The sequence below is a fragment of the Carassius carassius genome, chromosome 21 (assembly GCF_963082965.1).
Source record: "Carassius carassius chromosome 21, fCarCar2.1, whole genome shotgun sequence".
Lineage (NCBI taxonomy): Eukaryota > Metazoa > Chordata > Actinopteri > Cypriniformes > Cyprinidae > Carassius > Carassius carassius.
This window is the reverse complement of record NC_081775.1, coordinates 3,312,789-3,331,695: the sequence shown is the minus strand read 5'-3', so window position 1 is coordinate 3,331,695 and position 18,907 is coordinate 3,312,789. Positions and strand designations below refer to the sequence as shown.

The following is an 18,907-nucleotide window of genomic DNA, read 5'->3' as shown; positions in this document are numbered from 1 at the left end:
AATTGCCTGAGTTTTGAGAATGCAGCAGAAGTGACTGACCATAATATAACAAGAGCTCATTCAAATACTGAGGTGCTAAACCATTCAGGGCTTTATACTGTAAGTAATAAGAAAGATTTTAAAATCTATTTGATGTTTGCATTGAATATTCAAATATACCGTAATCTTCCTTTTTTAGTTTTATATACAATTACCACAGGAAAAGTACACACTAAAGCCTATCCTAGGTTTCAAATTGAAATGTAAGCTTTTTATATCAGTATATAATACAGCTTCAAATAAAGCATTGATAAGCATGCAAAAGATACATTTTATTGTGCTTCACACCAATACTTTGATTTAAATATGGTTAGGGCATGTACAGTAGGTGAAGCAGATTGGCATGTTTAAGCATGTAGGTGAAGCTTTGATGCATTAAAAAAAAAAAAATCTTTTTTTTTTTCTATTTTATAGTATTATCATCACAACGTCATGTTTTCCTGTTCCTTCCATCTGTTTTTGTGATCCTGTGAATGACTGGTTCGAGAGCCTGGCCCAATGTTTACACTGGAATGTTCGTCAGAAGCAGAGTCATCTGAGTTCTGAAGAGGAAGAGTTCTGACCACATTCCAAGCTTTTATAGCACTCTTACTTAGATGTGTTCTTTTTTTTCTTTTTTTAAGTTTTAGTACATTGTCTCATGTCTCATTACAGCTAAAGAGGAAAAAATACAAAATTATATTTTGCTTTTAAAAAGTATTTTTAGGACATTTTTTTTTTTTTGTGACTTTTGTTTTCCAAAAAAACACTGTGTGCATGTATGTGTTTTTAAACTCTCATTAGAAATAAGTAATTTTTTTAATTTTATGCATTATGGCAATGAGAATTCTGTGGAAATGTGTGGGGAAAAAGTCATAATTTCCTTCTTTTAAAATCTAAATTTTTTTCTTTAAAGGTCCCGTTTTTCGTGCTTTTTTGAAGCTTTGATTGTGTTTACAGTGTGCAATATAACATGTGTTCATGTTTCGCGTGTAAAAAAACTGTATTTTTCACACAATTCACTTATCTGTATACCGCTGTTTTCATTGTCAAAAAAACAGGCTGATGACTTCCTTGTTCTATAAAGTCCCTCCTTTAGAAATACGTAACGAGTTGTGATTGTGACAGCGGTTCCTGTGTTGTGATTCGACACCAGCTTAGAGCATGCTGCCCTCCTGGAAACACGATTGGGCTAGTTTTGAGAAGCAAGTGGGTAGGATTTGTTTTGAAAACCTGGCAATCCTGATCTGAACCATAGACAGTAAAAGAACGCACATGCTGCAGATGTACTTATAATCACAGGAGCGTTTTTACTGATGAGATGTGCATGAAAATCGCATTCGATTTTTTTGCACAGCCCTAACATCTAGTTAACAAAGCTAAAAAGAGTTGCCCTTTGTGTAATAAGTTACAGAAACTGTTAAACGCACCAGCTTAAATAATAAAATACACTTACCGGTTGTGGTCCATAAACAATGCCTTCTCCAGACAAAGAGGGAACTGCTCCATCATTCAAGAATAATCTTTGTGCGAATCCGGCATTAAACTGATTGAGATTGAGCAAGCTGTCCTCAGCAAAATGTGCTGCACATAGTTTTACATGTGGATTATAATTTTCGGGAACCGAGTTAAACATAAATTGTAACCATTAATCTCCAAGTACAGTGTCCCTGGGAAGCCCAAACAAAGGTGATTGGACTCCGAGATGAAAATAACAGCATTTCGACGACATGGCGACAAACACAAACGCAACTCTTCCTCTTCTCCTTCAGAGCGCAACAAGACCACGCCCCATTTTTTGTGTATTCAAGTGGGCGGAGGTTAGTCAAAAAACTGTTTTAGTGACGTCATTACTGCAGGAACTAGAGGGATGTAGTCCAAACGGGTTGTTTTTCGAAGGCGAATTCTGTTAAATGAAATATCTTGCTTGGCATTGAACTTTGAGCTTTAGAATTTTACAGATATTATTTATACTCTAACAACAACATTACACACTAACTAAAGTTTAAAACATGGGATCACGAAAAACGGGACCTTTAATTTTTGGGTGAAATGTAACCAAAATATAAATGGGCACATATTTTTGGTGAGTTTTGTGAAAATTGCTTTTAATTTCATATCTTTCATTCCAGTTTTTGGCTGACAGGGTCTTTTAAAAGATTATAGCAATAATTACATTTTGATATACTGCATTGTGCCTTATAGAGTATTGCATCAATAGTGAGTCAGTTGGGGGAAATTTTTTACAGTATTGGGTAAATGTATTTATGCAATATTTAGAATGTATTGTACACACTGGTTATTGATATATTACATATCTGAGCTTGAATATTCATTATAATTTATTTTATTTGTTTTTGAAACACCTGGACTTTTTCCATTGGTCTCTTGCAGCCCAACAAACTGAATTACCAATGAATTACAATCCGTGCATTGAATATTCAAATATACCGTAATGTTCCTTTTTTAGTTTTATATACAACTAGTAAACACTAAAGCCTATCCTAGGTTTTAAATTGAAATGTAAGCTTTTTATATCAGTATATAATACAGCTTCACCTTCAATTATGGCCTTCTACTCAGTTTACACCATTTCTAACCTTTGCTTCTGTGTTTTACGACATCTTCAGTTTTTATTTACTGTCAGAATTTATATTACTATTAAAAAGAACATTCATAGCAAAAATGTTTACATAATGTTTGTTGTTGTCTCTTACTGTTTTCCAAAGTTCAGTGCAAAATGCATATTTGTCACAACATTTTGTAATTGACAATAATGTATTTTTATGATGTCATTATCTAATCATATTATACAAGTGGACTTTTTTTTAATCTTTTTTTATTTTTTTATTTTTTTTTTTACAAATTTAGGTAATAATAAATTGTAAATGATTGACCAATTTAAATACATTTAAAGTGACAGTTGTGTTTCTTGCCCTCTATTCTACACAAAATTTATACAATAAAGCACCACTTTATCAGTAGCTTTCTCTTGATGGTCAATTTGAAAAAGCCATGTAATGCACTTATTTTGTTTGGCATTTGTTTGCTTATAAGCTCTCCCTCCTTCCTTGTTCCTGTAGTCATCTAAGACCCAGCATTGTTTCAGAGAAATTTGTGGTTGTAGGACTTCACTACTCATTTTGTGTGTGTGTGTGTGTGTGTGTGTGTGTGTGTGTGTGTGTGTATGTATGTATGTATATATATATATATATATATATATATATATATATATATATATATATATATATATATAGATTATGTGGGAGATATCAGGGGACAAAATCTCATAGTTTAAAGTAGTTTTTTTTTTACCCAAAGTGCACAAATGTGGCACTTGATAGGTGTGCAAAAACAATTTATACATTGATATAATTTGGCAATGCCAATGCATAGGCCCAAAAACATGAACATTATTCAGCTTCCACACTACTCTTTACTTTCCCTCTAAATGGCTACCTGAAACTCTTTTATATTACTTTGGCTCTGCCTACTTTTGGGATATACCATTTTATGAGAAGACTTAAAGTATAAGTTACAAAACAGATATGTTGCAGTGATTTTGCCAAGTAAAACATGTTCCTGGATCAACATCTTTTGTTGCTCCTGGATCAACATTACTGTCCAAAAATATAGTTTTGTGCCGTTGATCATCTCATCTTCCTCAAATTAAAAAAAATCTTCATGAAAGGGTTTCGCTATATGTGACACATACCAGGGCTGTACATAACTTTTTTTTATTTTATTTTTTTTATTTTGGCATAGGCTGGTGCTACAGACACTGAATGTTTTTATATTAATATTCTGTAAAGGGGCACACAAAATCCAACCTTATGGTTTTCAGACAAATATTAATGAATGATAATAATAATAATAACACAAATTTTGATGTACTTGTAGAGCTGTACAATTTGGCCAAAAATGTTTTTATGTATCAATATAACTAATAATGATTATAGTTATTATTTCAAAATAAAAGCATTAAACAAAATAAGGTGTAATTGTTTTGGTTGGTCCTGCTGTCACAATTTTCAGGAGCGCAGAACGAGGAGACGAGGTGATTTCACACAAAGAAAGTCTTTAATCATCTAACAGGGAAACAAAAATAATCAGAATATGTTTTTTGACCAAATTGTCCAGCTTTATACTCCAATATGAATGAATAATGAATAAATGACAAATCATTTAAAAAAAAAAAAAAAAAATATATATATATATATATATATATATATATATATATATATATATATATATATATATATATATATATATATATATATATATATATATCAGAGGGGTTCTTTAGTTAGGAATAGTCTGCTAGTCTGCACAGCATGAAAGAGAATGAGTAAGAGCTTGCGCCAAACAGAAAACTAAGCGCTATAAATTAAATCAGCCATACAAAAACTCTTAGGGCCCCAGGACACTTAAACCTCACAAGTAAGTAGCAACCACAGACAGTATAAAAACAGGTAGCAAACGTCATCTCCACACTCCAGCTCAGTAGGTGGCGAGATTTTACCTTTAAACCGGTTTTCCATCTGCCAATATTCGTTAGAAGAAGACGACACATGCCTTTCAAATAAAAATGGCTGAAGTCATGCCGGAGGGGTGGACTGGTACACACGTGGAGAAAATGAAGAAGAAAAAGGTCAATATTAACATGCATTGCTTTGTAATCTGTCTATAGTGTAATCAGCGTTTACTTATAGGCATTAATGTATTTTATGACGGATGTTTATGACGGATGTTCACAGTAAAGATGTCGAGCAAAAAAAAAAAAAAAACATCGTTTGTTTATTTCAGTGGTTTTTAAACACAGTTATGCTTGGCAGGACTGCACCCATGGCTGTCTGTATTTCTAAGAACTACATTTTATTATGAACAGTCTTATTTTTTATTTACCCAACAAGGTAAACAGTCTAAATAAAGTATACCGGGCAGGGAAATTTTTATTGTTTTCAAAGAAAATAATTTGCTCCTGATTGAATGGGTAAATAAGCATGAATTGATACGTGAAAATATTTATGAATGTGACTGGCTTTTTCTTACACAGCCTCCAAAACGCTATTGGGAGGAAACCGAAAACACAGACCGAAGCCAGAGACCAGAAGAAAAACAAAGCAAAGCTGGGCAGAACCAAAATAAATCAACAGTACAAGAAAAGTCATTAAAAAGGAAGAATGGTGAAAGTTTGGAGGTAAGAGTATTTTCGATTCAATTAAATATTTTGACAGAAGTTTACTAGCATCACATATGAGAAATTCAAAAATCTTTTATCTTTTAAAAACATGCATCAGGTATTTAAAAACATACAATGTGTATTTATTTTGATTTTATGTAATTTTTTTCAAAAGTTAAGAATGAATGTACCTGAAAATGTCAAATGGTGCAACGGCCAAATAATGAGAAATGTTAGCTAGACTTTGCTTACGCCCAAAAGTTTTCAGATTTGTAAAACCATGTGCACGCCATAACCTGTGCAAAAATCTCTTTATAAATCCCAGTCAGGGGAAGATTGTGCGTATGTGCATTTCTACCTCATCTCCTCCCCGAAATTACAATTAATGGAGCTTACAACCCCTTGTTTTACTATGCATAACCTCATCTGCATATCATTGACATGCGAATTTCCATGCACGTGACACCATAGCCTCTTTCACACAGTCACATTTGCATATGCCGTACTGCTGGAATTCGTGATTTGTTGACAGCAAATATTAAATGGAACGATAAAATAACGTTATTAACCGGTTAATGGCCATGTAAAATTTTCAGTTCTGTTCAGAACTATAACATTTGATTTTGTTTCTGTTCCTGTCAAAATTTCGTTCATTTCCGGTTTCATTTTCGTTCCTTGAACTGGTTCAGAGCCCTGATTAAAGCTAAACACTTCGAAAAAACTTATGTTGTGCAACATAATTATTTTATCCTAGACTTACAGAGCTTAAATAGTTTATTTCAATAGTTTATTTAAATAATAGTAATGTACAGGTGCTGGTCATATAATTAGAATATCATCAAAAAATTTATTTCACCAATTCCATTCAAAAAGTGAAACTTGAATATTATATTCATTCATTACACACAGACTGATATATTTCAAATGTTTATTTCTTTTAATTTTGATGATTATAACTGACAACTAAGGAAAATCCCAAATTCAGTATCTCAGAAAATTTGAATATTTTGAAAAGGTTCAATATGACCTGGTGCCACACTCTAATCGGTTAATTAACTCAAAACACCTGCAAAGCCTTTAAATGGTCTCTCAGTCTAGTTCTGTAGGCTACACAATCATGGGGAAGACTGCTGACTTGACAGTTGTCCAAAATACAACTTTTTATATATATATATATATATATATAACTGATTACTCATGTATTTTATGTTGTGGAATAAAATAAGAAATTATCTTGAGCTTGTGTTTACCACAGTCTTTATTTTAGGCATTTAATCAAAAACCCATTAAAAAAAAGAAAAAAAAGAAAACAGACTCCAGGAAGATTGAACTAAAATGCTTGTTTCTGTGATTTAGACTACAAAAAATATGCCATACCTGTAGCACTCAGCAGAATAGAAATTTATTATTCTGATTATCTGAAGAAACGGTAGCAATAAAGGGCTAACTTGGTTACAAATTATCAGCATTAAGCTTTAAACATGACCACTGCCTTTAAACATGAAATTTTTCATATTTGGATGACAAAATAATGACATTTAAAATGCACCTTTATTGTGGTTGTCTCGCATAATTGCAATTTATCAATTTAGTCAACATCCTAACTAAATAAATTGTTTTAATAAAATTGCACTTTAGTTTAACTTTTTTTATTTATTTTTTTTATTAAAATCGTAAAAAAAATATATATATATATATATATATATATATATATATATATATATATATATATATATATATATATATATATATATATATATATATATATATATATATATATATATATATATATATATATATATATATATATATAATTTTTATTTTTTTTTAATGATTTTGCATCAGTTGTTTGCCCTGATTTGACACAATTTGACAACCCTTCTTCTTGGTTTATGTTGCTAATTTAGAAAAAGGACCCTTTTCCTGGTGAGGCTCCTATACCACATAAACAACTTCAGAAGTTTCAGAGGGGAAAGAAATGCAAAGTGGTAAGTCCAAATTCTACATTAAAAAAAAGTTAAAACACCAACCAATGCTTTTTTTTTTTGCTGGAAATAAAATAACATTATAATGGTATCTTTAACCTTTTTCTTTTCATTAATACCTTGATAACTAGAACTGATGACAAAAACATGAAAAACAAAACTTTAAATGTACAAACCCGATTCCAAAAAAGTTGGGACACTGTACAAATTGTGAATAAAAACCGAATGCAATGATGTGGAAGTTTCAAATTTCAATATTTTATTCAGAATACAACATAGATGACATATCAAATGTTTAAACTGAGAAAATTTATAATTTTAAGGGGAAAAATAAGTTGATTTAAATTTCATGGCATCAACACATCTCAAAAAAGTTGGGACAAGGTCATGTTTACCACTGTGTGGCATCCCCTCTTCTTTTTATAACAGTCTGCAAACATCTGGGGACTGAGGAGAAGTTGTTGCTCAAGTTTAGGAATAGGAATGTCCCATTCTTGTCTAATACAGGCTTCTAGTTGCTCAACTTTCTTAGGTCTTCTTTGTTGCATCTTCCTCTTTATGATGTACCAAATGTTTTCTAATTCATATCTTTTAACACAAACCTTAAATTTGAAAGTAAAATTACATGTAATGTATGTTACATCCATTTATTTTTTTGTTATATATGGCAAGGTAACGTAGTTAACCAGTTAAAGGGATGGTTCACCCAAAAATGAAAATTCTGTCAGCAATTACTCGCCCTCATGTGTTCCAACCCCGTAAGACCTTTGTTCATCTTCAGAACACAAATTAAGATATTTTAGATTTTGGAGAGTATCACTTATGTAAACCGCATATTCAGTTTTGTGTCAGCTAATGGATAATTAACTTATCCATGTACATACGTTGTTTACGTATGTGATACTCTCCAAATGGCACTATAAGGTGACTTAGAGATGATGAACTGTGAAAGTCGTTATTTCTGTTTTCTTGGTGCATGAAAAGTGTTCAAGTAGCTTCGTAAAATTAAATTTTGAACCACTGATGTCACATGGACTATTTTAACAATGTCCTTGCTACGTTTCTGAGCCTTGATTGTGTTAGTATCCATGCTGTTTATGGAGAGTCAGAAAGTTCTCGGAATTCATCAAAAATAACTTCATTTGTGTTCCAAATATGAACAAAGATCTTACAGGTTTGGAATGATATGAGGGTGAGAAATTAATGACAGACTTTCCATTTTTGGGTGAACTATCCCTTTAACAACCACTTAACATTAATTTTATGCTACAGTTCTGGAAAAAAAAAATCACAGTCTAGTCTGGAAGATAAATTGTGTACTAAGAGTGTCTTTTTTTGGTTTGACAGCTAAAGTCTGCTACATATATGGAAATGGCATTATATATCAACATTTCTAGTCTTCAGTTTGTTTGGTCACTTAAATTTTTTTCATACACCAAATTTCATCCAACTAATGCCACTGCTTGCATCTTAGATGTGAGCACACAATTAAATTATAAAAATGCAAACACATTTTTTTCCCTTGTGCAATATCGTGGGGGGTAAAACCTGACATGGACACAATTTTAGCAGATTTTGTTAGATTCACCCAAATATCATCATCTGAATCAGAACAAGGACTGCTTTTCATGTTTTCATAAACTCTTTTACTCTGTTTTTATGTATCAGCCTGCAGGAGCCCGTGAAAAGCTAAAAGAAGCCATTGCGTTCTCTGAGTCCATGTCTGAACACGCTCAGAAACAGGCTGCAAGATATGACCTTTTACTTCCAGAGGATTCTGGGTAATGCAGTTCACATATTGTCATTCTTTTTTTATCTGCCACGTTGACTGTGAACCCTTAGAAGTATTAAAAGAATAGTTCAACAAAAATTTTAATTATTGCATCACATTCATATCATTATGACTTTCTTACGTGTAACACAAAATGAGAATGCAGATGTCCAATGCTCTATTTCTAAACAATACGAGTAAATGTAGACTATGACTGTTAAAAAAGCACAAGAAAAGTAATCCTTGTGACTTTTGTGCTATATTTGAAGTAGTGGTCGACTGATGGATTTTTACACTATTTAATATAAAGATAGCAAAAACGCATATTTTGCAAGTTTGTAAAAAGTTGTATTGAAAAATGTAAAAAAAGTTTTAACTCCCCTGTCAGGGTTTAGTTCAAAAAGAGGAACGCTCACACGCATCAATTTTTATGCAGTTAACAAAATCTTCTTTGTATACCTTTACTTTGTTTAAAAGATCTGTAGAATAATTTAATAGTCATAAAAGAGATGTAGACAGGGAATGGGATCTCCGTGCACTCAGGTGCTGGTGTTCTCCTTGCTGTCAAAGTAACACTGGTCAAAAATTGGACAAAAAATATTAGCCAATAGATCTCCTAAAGCTTGTTTGAAAATATATTGATAAAGTGCTGCAGATGTAGTGGTTGAAACCGTGATGCCTTCGCTTGGTACACCTGTATAATAAACCAAATCTTTTGTTGCAAATACGTATACAGTTACACCCCATATTAAGTAGCCATAGCAACTTATTATCTGAACATTATATCCCAGGGTTAATGATACTCTAGAAGTATCCAGCCCATACATTTTATTTATTTCTTTTATTTTCTAGAAAATGTATTTCTATAATAAAGAAATGGCTAAATGGCAAAAACTAAATAAACTACAGCCGTATTATCTTTAAGTACAGACTGTCTTTTTTAATTTATATGTTTAGCATCAAACATCTCAATATCCGCTAATGGTTTGTTAATCAACCAAGAGTTTGGGGTTTATGTGACGTAAAGTTAACCAGACTTAAGGTTAACTGGACTCTCTCCTCAGAAGCATTGCACATTCAGGTATTGTATAGAAAAGGTCAGCTTGGTCATTGTGTGAAACTACTGCTTGTGTGGTAAAGGATTCTTACTGTATTCATCTTGATTGGTAAATACACATACTTAACTGTCTGTCTGTCTTCAGCTTCCTGGAAGGAGATGAGGATGAAGACACAAACACAATATCTCAAGATGACATAGCAGATGCAGTTGACATCACTTCTGGATCAAAGGTGATAAGTCAATTAAATGTTTTGAACAATCCTGTGTGCCTTACTGGATTTTGTAGAGCTTGAAAATCAATATGTTGAAATTAACCAATTACTTTTTCAAAAGAACTGGTATTCAGTTCTGACACATTTCAATTATTAGAAGTTGTCGCATTACCAGTAAATTATCAGCATATTGCTATGTTTGTTTTTACGGCTGTTACTCAGATGTCAACATTTTTTTGTCAAATTGGGCAGTAGATGAAATTAAAGCACTTCTCAGGTGGATGAAGAAAATGGTGCAGCATAATTTCCGATGATTAATATCACAGTGTTTAGATGCTGATGTATAATGGTCTGGAACTGGTGAAAAGATGGTACACTGGCAAAAACACGTGTTTACATTATATGTATATTGTGTATTTACCAGAAATGTCAGCCTGGTCAGTTTATGATAATTTATTCGATTTATTGTGTGAAAGGGGCTAAAAAGTTTCACAGGTGGAGGATTTCATTGTTGCTTTGGGATTAATATTAGCATTAATATTTTAATAATTGCAAAAAACAATATCATGTTTGACCAGTCAGTCAGACACTTTTTTTTGTGTGTGCCTCTTATCTAATTTGAAGATGATTATTGTGTGCTTTCAGGGCATCCAAGTTGTAGATGACTTTTTTTCTTTAGTATAACAGTAAATGTTTTTAGCTGAAACCATGGGCCTTGGTGATGTGCCTTGCCATGTAGATTTCATGTACAGTATAAGAATTCAATCATCCAGGTCATTAAAAAAAGCACAGGTAAATGTTTGCATGAACAGTCTTAGGTTTATCAGTGGAAAATGTGTTGCATTATTTGTTGTCCCGGTAACTACTCTTCTGTTTTTGGACTATATTTAATGTGGATCACTGAGCTGTACACAGCAGTGTTTTTCCTTCTTGTAAAAGCACTGCAGGAGTCTAGAGATGTGTAACAAAGTAATTTAATTTCTTTATTTTTTTTAGAATATTCAGAATATTTCTGCTTATTACTACACATCTGTCAAAAGTGATATGTTTAAGATGAGCAAACGTATGTAAATGTAGTTTTAAAAAAAAATTGACTCGTCTACAGACCTTACCAACTACGTGTTGTTGTTTTTTTATGTCCTGAAGGAGTCTGTGTGTGATTAATTGTATTTTGCATGTTCCACTCAGTTTTTCTCTCTCTCTCCCTACAGTACTTCAACTTGCATCTTTCCCAGTTTGGCCCATATAGGCTTGACTACAGCAGAACTGGACGGTATGTGCCAAATAACTAAATATTTAATACAACAGACATTTTTATTTATGGCATATTACAAGTATAGCATTACATTTAATATTATAGAAGGCAATGCATTTGAACTTGCTGCTTGATACTTCAGTTCAGAATGGATGGATTAATAGATGTATTATCAGGTTCAAGGATCAGTAACAATAAGAACCTTTAGAAACCTTGAGAAATCTTGTTAAACATGTCGCTTTTTCAGTGTTCTTGTTGGTGAAAACCTCTATGTATTTTATAAAATTAAAAACACAGGTGGGTTCTATAACTCATTGTTTTTGTCAAATATTCCTCAAAGCATAGGAAATTGTTCAAATAGAATATTTATCGTTTTGCTTTGAGAGATGTCTAAATTTTTTTTTATATAGTCCACATTTCCACATCTTAACCTAATTTGCCCCTTTCATCATTGATTTGCTATGTAAGATACTTTAATGTATATTGTTTGTCTCACTACCTTTATAATAATATCCTGACATTGTATGCCTTATGTATTATTCATTTTGGAGCCTAGTAATTACACGAAGGCATTTTGAAACCATTATAAATGGTAAAAAAAGATTAGAAACTAATTGATTACATATTTTTATTGACAGACATTTTTTTTTAATCCTGTATATCACAGTTTTCTTGTGCTTCACCTTTTAAGAACCTTGTTCAAAAATGTAAAATCGAAAACATCTCCTGACATTTATATCAGGATACCTTGGGCATCTTAATCCAGACATTGAAAACTCATTATATGCCTCGTTATATGCTTATTGAAATCTTTGCAAGAATTGCATTTTCACTGTATTTATTATAACAATTCAGATCCATAACAATGTATTTGTCTGCAACAGGAATCTACTAGTGGGTGGTAAGAAAGGTCATGTGGCCTGCATCAACTGGCAAACTAAAGACCTTATGTGTGAGATGAATGTCATGGAAACAGTGAATGATGTCAAGTGAGTGCACATACAATAAGACCTAACTTTAGATTTTTTTTGGCACACATTTTTCACATATTGTAGCAAACACAAATCTAATGGAGTCAGTGCACTTCACAACACACTTAACAACTGGTGTGAGTCACAACTGGACACAATCATTTTCTTTGCAATTTGTGGAGAAAAATCACATTGTATTGTTTACCTGCAATCCCACTACATCAAAGAAAATTTAGGGCTGCACGATAAATCGCATGCGATCGCAGAACAAAATTAGATTGTGTTTTTGCGCAGCTTGTTGGTGATCAATGGCTCTGTGTAGTTAATGCAGCTCCATGTGAAAGCGCGCAGGTGATGGAGATTTACCGCTGATTACAGAACCGGCTTTACTGATTTATCGTGGAGCTCTAACTGGATTATTGAATACTCATTATTTTTACTTTACTCGTTCTTCAGTATTTAATGTATATTTGTTCCAGTAGTATAGTTTTAATGACAGCCACTGTTAAAATGTTTATACAAAAAAAATAAAAAATAAGAATTGTAGTAGAAACACTGTTATTGCTATTTTTCTGCAGTTTAAATGTTTGTATGCAAGTAGTTAATTTTAACCTTTTGATATTATAGTGGTTTACTGACAGATTCCCCTATAAAGTTCACAGCATTTTTACTAAGAAAAATATACATGATCTGTGCCTGATACATATCCAAATTAATTAATTTCAAATCGAATCAAGATCAGTTGAATCAAATTGCAAGTTCATGAATTGTGTGTATATCATGATGTATTGGTATCAATCAATTTTGCAACTTAAAAGGTAAGTTCACCGAAAAATAAAAATTGTCATTAATAACTCACCCTCATGTCGTTCCAAACCCGTAAGACCTCCTTTCATCTTCGAAACACAGTTTAAGATATTTTAGATTTAGTCCGAGAGCTTTCTGTCCCTCCATTGAAAGTGTGTGTACGGTATACTGTCCATGTTCAGAAAGTTAAGAAAAACATCAAAAAATTATAACTGACCCTCTGATGTCACATGGACTTATGGACTACTTTGATGAAGCATTGAAAATACATTTTGGTACAAAAATAGCATTGTATACAGTACACTGACTGAACTGCTGTTAAGAGAGAACTGAAGATGAACACCGAGCCAAGCCAGATAATGATCAAAAGATTGACTCGTTCTCGAGTCAAGAACCGTTTCTGTCATACGCGTCCGATTCGAGAACCGAGGAGCTGATGATACTGCGCATGTGTGATTCAGCGTGAAGCAGACCGACACACAGAGCGTCTGAACCGAACTGGTTCTTTTGGTTCAGTTCTGAACTGATTCTGTGCTAATGTTATGAGCGCGGGTAAGCCGAAGGCTTGAATCAAGGGCAATCATCGCCAATGATGCCATTACGTCGAGCGCAAAAGAACCAGTGAACCGTTTTCTTCAACCCGTTTATTGAATCGAAATGTCCATAGAATCGGTTTGTGGAAAAGAACCGAACTTCCCATCACTACTGGTGATCCGAAAACCAATGCAACCAGTTCTTGACTCGAGAACGAGTCAATCTTTTGTTCGTTATCTGGCTCGGCTCTGTGTTCATCTTCAGTTCTCTCTTCACAGCAGTTCAGTCAGTGTACTGTTTGAGTACATGAATTACTCTGGGATATTGGTTTGTTTTAACTCAGAGGGAGTGTCAGCCACATTAAAAAAGTTAACTGCTTAAGTCATTTGTGGATTAATGCTTATTGGAGACGCGAACCGTTTAAAACGATTCAGTTCGATTTGGTGAACTGCTTCAAGAAGATCCGGTTACATCAAATGATTCGTTCGCGAACCGGATATCATTGAACTGTTGTGTTTTGAACTCTCCCTCACACCAGACACGGAAGAGAAGACAATGCTGAATAAAGATGTAGTTTTTGCTATTTTTCGACCAAAATGGATTTTCGATGCTTCAAAAAATTCTAACTTGACCCTCTGATGTCACATGGACTACTTTGATGATTTTTTTTATTACCTATCATGGACAGTATACCATACACACAGCTTCAATAGAGGGACTGAGAGCTCTTGGACTAAATCTAAAATATCTTAAACTGTGTTCCAAAGATGAACGGAGGTTTTACGGGTTTGGAACGACATGAGGGTGAGTTTTTAATGACGTAATTTTCATTTTTTGGTGAACTAACCCTTTAAACCTTCAGTGTATAGCTCCATAACAAAAATGCCAAGCCAGGCAGAACAGGTTGTGTTGAGTCCGTCTAGATTTTTATTTTATTTTTGTCAAGCGTTTCAAATACTTTTTTAGATTTTTATGACAACACCTTCCTATTCACCCCTGTACTTTAGTAATGAGTCTTATTCAAAGCTCACTCAGCACTCTTCGTTCTACCTCCAGGTGGCTCCATACAGAGGCCATGTTTGCTGTGGCACAGAAGAGATGGCTCTATATCTATGACTCTAAAGGTGTGGAGCTCCACTGTGTGAAGAAATTCAATGACGTCTTAAGAATGCAGTTTCTGCCGTACCACTTCCTACTTGCCACAGCGGTGCGTCAATAAAAAATTTTGGCAAAACTTTCAACTTCAAGGTTTTAGCTGTTATTGTAGAAAAGCTGTAGAAAAAAGAACACAAACTGGAAATTTGGCTTCTAGTCATGTTCATCATAACACCTCGCCCTATAATAAGTGACTTCAAAACAGAAGAAATTTACTCAAAACCAATTATCTGACTGACTTCAATGTTGGCATGGAGTGTCTTTGCCTTAATTTATCATATTATAATAATTATGAAATGTTTCTTGAGAAATATGGCTTTTGTTGGCTATTTGCAAAAAAGTAAGAAAAAACTCTCCCCAAAGAGTGAACGGTCCTTTGACATTTTTAATTAGATTGACAAATGGGGATAAAAAGAATAAAACCAAGAAAAGCAATCAGCAAATGCTTTTTTTTTTATGTGCCTTTTGAAAAATATTTATTAATTCACTATTATGTTTTAGAGCATAAGCTGATTAGATAATTTAAAATGTGATTGTGTTTGTGCATGAAATAGTTATTTCTTTTACAATTGGATCTCAGCCTTAAAACAGGTTTACCATATGACAATTATAATTTCACCTTTCAGAGTGCTACTGGGTTTCTGCAATATCTGGATGTATCGGTTGGTAAAGAGGTCGCAGCAATCTGCACAAAAACGGGACGGCTAGACGTGATGGCACAGAATCCCCATAATGCAGTGATTCACCTGGGCCACCCAAATGGCACCATTAGTCTGTGGTCGCCCAACCAGAAAGAGCCACTCGTAAAGATGTTGTGTCATCGGGGTGCTGTTCGTTCCTTAACAGTGGATAAAACTGGCACGTGAGTATCTCAAAGTCCTGTGTGTGTGTGTGTGTGTGGGGGGGGGGTATTCACTTCAGTACCTGATTTAAGGAATTAGACCAGCAGTCTCGGAGGGATGTTACAGTAGAGTTGACAGATGACTCGAGTTTGGCAATTTTTTCAGAACGAAAAAAAATTTCTACATAAACATTACTTAAAAACCAAGACATTAAGTTTTATTATACGTACTTACAGATGAAGATTGTTGTTGGCAGTTATGTGATTTGGGATTTGGCTTTTCAGCGTGTATAAAAAAAAACTGTTTTGAGGCGACTTATTACTTAAAAACTAGGGCTCTATGATATTGGAAAAGAATGACATTTTATATTTTGATTTCCTGATATTATTGCAATATGACTGAATACAATAATTTTACAAGCATACATGCATACATAGAAAAGGTTTTTAGTTTTCACTGGCCCAGTCACAATGAAAAAAGAGAAGAAAAGCAGTTCCTATCAACATATGCAATTTCTTAGACATGAACAAACCATGATTTAATTTAACCCTCAAAATGAGCCTTCAGTGAAGCTATGAGACTGATTAAATGGACCATTTAGCTACAGTTCGGAGGTATTACTTGTTTTTCTTGTGTTGGGGATTCACCTCTGTGGTTTGTTGATTCACGGATGGTCTGTTCACGTCTGGAGTGACGTCTTGGTGGGACGTTAGTCACAATAGTCCGAAAAATACAGTAACCATTGTCCATTAAGTCGCACCTGAGTATAAGTCGCATCAGTCCAAAAATACGTCATGATGAGGAAAAAAACATATAAGTCACACTGGACTATAAGTCGCATTTATTTAGAACCAAGAGAAAACATTACCGTCTACAGCTGCGAGAGGGCGCTCTGTGCTGCTCAGTGTAGACTACAGGAGCACTGAGCAGCATAGAGCGCCCTCTCGCGGTTGTACACGGTAATGTTTTCTCTTGGTTCATGTCAAATTAATTTTGATAAATAAGTCGCACCTTACTATAAGTCGCAGGACCAGCCAAACTATGAAAAAAAGTGCGACTTATAGTCCGGAAAATACGGTAATTAAATGCAGAACGTTGTAGGCTAGATCAAGTTTGAGGTGGGCAAAGACACAGCTTTGCAGCAAATCTTAACATAGAAAACAAGACTTGTTGGAAAAAATCAAGAAAAGAAAGTGAGATGAGTAGTTAGCTTGCTAGTTGGTGTTGCTGGATCAGACCTCTCCACTCATGATTTGTTTGCTGTGAGTTTTTTTGTCCCTGCTGCTGCTGGGGTCCGAAACTAATTACACATTGTTTTAGTTTGGGGTGTTTTTTTCTCTTCCCTTCGCATAAATCAGTGGTCTTAGTCACATGGTTCCTAGTTTTCCTACTCTTGCAGAATAAAACTTAGACATGACTTCTATAATGAGAGCATGATACAGTTTATCAAGAATTTATTGATATCTACAATTAAGAAATAATTTCTAATTCACACCCATACCAAACATCACATACTTCCTATAAACCAACCTATCTATCTATCTATCTATCTATCTATCTATCTGTCTATCTGTCTATCTAGTCTATACAGACCAAAAGTTTGGAAACATTACTATTTTTTATATTTTTGAAAGAAGTTTCTTCTGCTCATCAAGCCTGCATTTATTTGATCAAAAATACAGAAAAAAATTTAATATTGTGATATTTCCATTTTAAAATAATTGTTTTTAAATTTATTATACTTTAAATTATCATTTATTTCTGTGATGCAAAGCTGAATTTTTAGGATCATTATTACATGATCCTTTAGAAATCAGTCACCTTTATTTATATAGCGCTTTAAACAAAATACGTTGCGTCAAAGCAACTGAACAACATTCATTAGGAAAACAGTGTATCAATAATGCAAAATGATAAAGGCAGTTCATCATTGAATTCAGTGATGTCATCTCTGTTCAGTTAAATAGTGTCTGTGCATTTATTTGCAATCAAGTCAACGATATCGCTGTAGATGAAATGACCCCAACTAAGCAAGCCAGAGGCAACAGCGGCAAGGAACCGAAACTCCATCGGTGACAGAATGGAGAAAAAAACCTTGGGAGAAACCAGGCTCAGTTGGGGGGCCAGTTCTCCTCTGACCAGACGAAACCAGTAGTTCAATTCCAGGCTGCAGTAAAGTCAGAAATGTGCAGAAGAATCATCTGTTTCCTGTAGTCTTGTCCCGGTGGTCCTCTGAGACAAGGTCTTTACAGGGGATCTGTATTTGGGGCTTTAGTTGTCCTGGTCTCCGCTGTCTTTCAGGGCTGTAGAGGTCCTTTCTAGGTGCTGATCCAACATCTGGTCTGGATACGTACTGGATCTGGGTGACTGCAGTGACCCTCTGATCTGGATACAGACTGGATCTGGTGGCTACGGTGACCTCGGAATAAGAAAGAAACAGACATATATTAGCGTAGATGCCATTCTTCTAATGATGTAGCAAATACAAAGGGTGTTATGGGAAGTGTTTCCGGTTTACCTAATTAATGCAGCCTAAAAATCCTTTAACGGATTTGGATATTAAAAGCATATTAGTATGTTATGTGTAAGCCAGGTTAAAGAGATGGGTCTTTAATCTAGATTTAAACTGCAAGAGTGTGTCTGCCTCCCGAACAATGTAAGGTAGGTTATTCCAGAGTTTAGGCGCCAAATAGGAAAAGGATCTGCCGCCCGCAGTTGATTTTGATATTCTAGGTATTATCAAATTGCCTGAGTTTTGAGAACATAGCGGACGTAGAGGATTATAATGTAAAAGGAGCTCATTCAAATACTGAGGTGCTAAACCATTCAGGGCTTTATAAGTAATAAGCAATATTTTAAAATCTATACGATGTTTGATTGGGAGCCAGTGCAGTGTTGACAGGACCGGGCTAATATGGTCATACTTCCTGGTTCTAGTAAGAACTCTTGCTGCTGCATTTTGGACCAGCTGTAGTTTTACTAAGCGTGCAGAACAACCACCCAATAAAGCATTACAATAATCTAACCTTGAGGTCATAAATGCATGGATTAACAGTTCTGCATTTGACATTGAGAGCATAGGCCGTAGTTTAGATATGTTTTTGAGATGGAAAAA

General features: G+C 34.1%; 2 protein-coding genes across 3 annotated transcripts in view; both read left to right on the top strand.

Annotated features, from left to right (window-relative positions):
* The window catches only part of nadka (NAD kinase a), a 281,230-nt gene extending 280,359 nt beyond the window's left edge, over window positions 1–871 (top strand). For both annotated transcript variants that reach the window (XM_059503045.1, XM_059503044.1), the window contains exon 12: window positions 454–871. In XM_059503045.1, coding sequence (XP_059359028.1) covers window positions 454–601 — 148 coding nt within the window. In that variant the 3' untranslated portion in view covers window positions 602–871. The remainder of the gene's footprint in view (window positions 1–453) is intronic.
* A 3,715-nt stretch (window positions 872–4,586) lies between these two features.
* The window catches only part of wdr46 (WD repeat domain 46), a 20,363-nt gene continuing 6,042 nt past the window's right edge, over window positions 4,587–18,907 (top strand). The window contains exons 1-9 of the mRNA XM_059503030.1: window positions 4,587–4,669; window positions 5,075–5,218; window positions 7,108–7,188; window positions 8,854–8,966; window positions 10,159–10,246; window positions 11,440–11,501; window positions 12,368–12,472; window positions 14,852–15,002; window positions 15,577–15,812. Coding sequence (XP_059359013.1) covers window positions 4,607–4,669; window positions 5,075–5,218; window positions 7,108–7,188; window positions 8,854–8,966; window positions 10,159–10,246; window positions 11,440–11,501; window positions 12,368–12,472; window positions 14,852–15,002; window positions 15,577–15,812 — 1,043 coding nt within the window. The 5' untranslated portion in view covers window positions 4,587–4,606. The remainder of the gene's footprint in view (window positions 4,670–5,074; window positions 5,219–7,107; window positions 7,189–8,853; window positions 8,967–10,158; window positions 10,247–11,439; window positions 11,502–12,367; window positions 12,473–14,851; window positions 15,003–15,576; window positions 15,813–18,907) is intronic.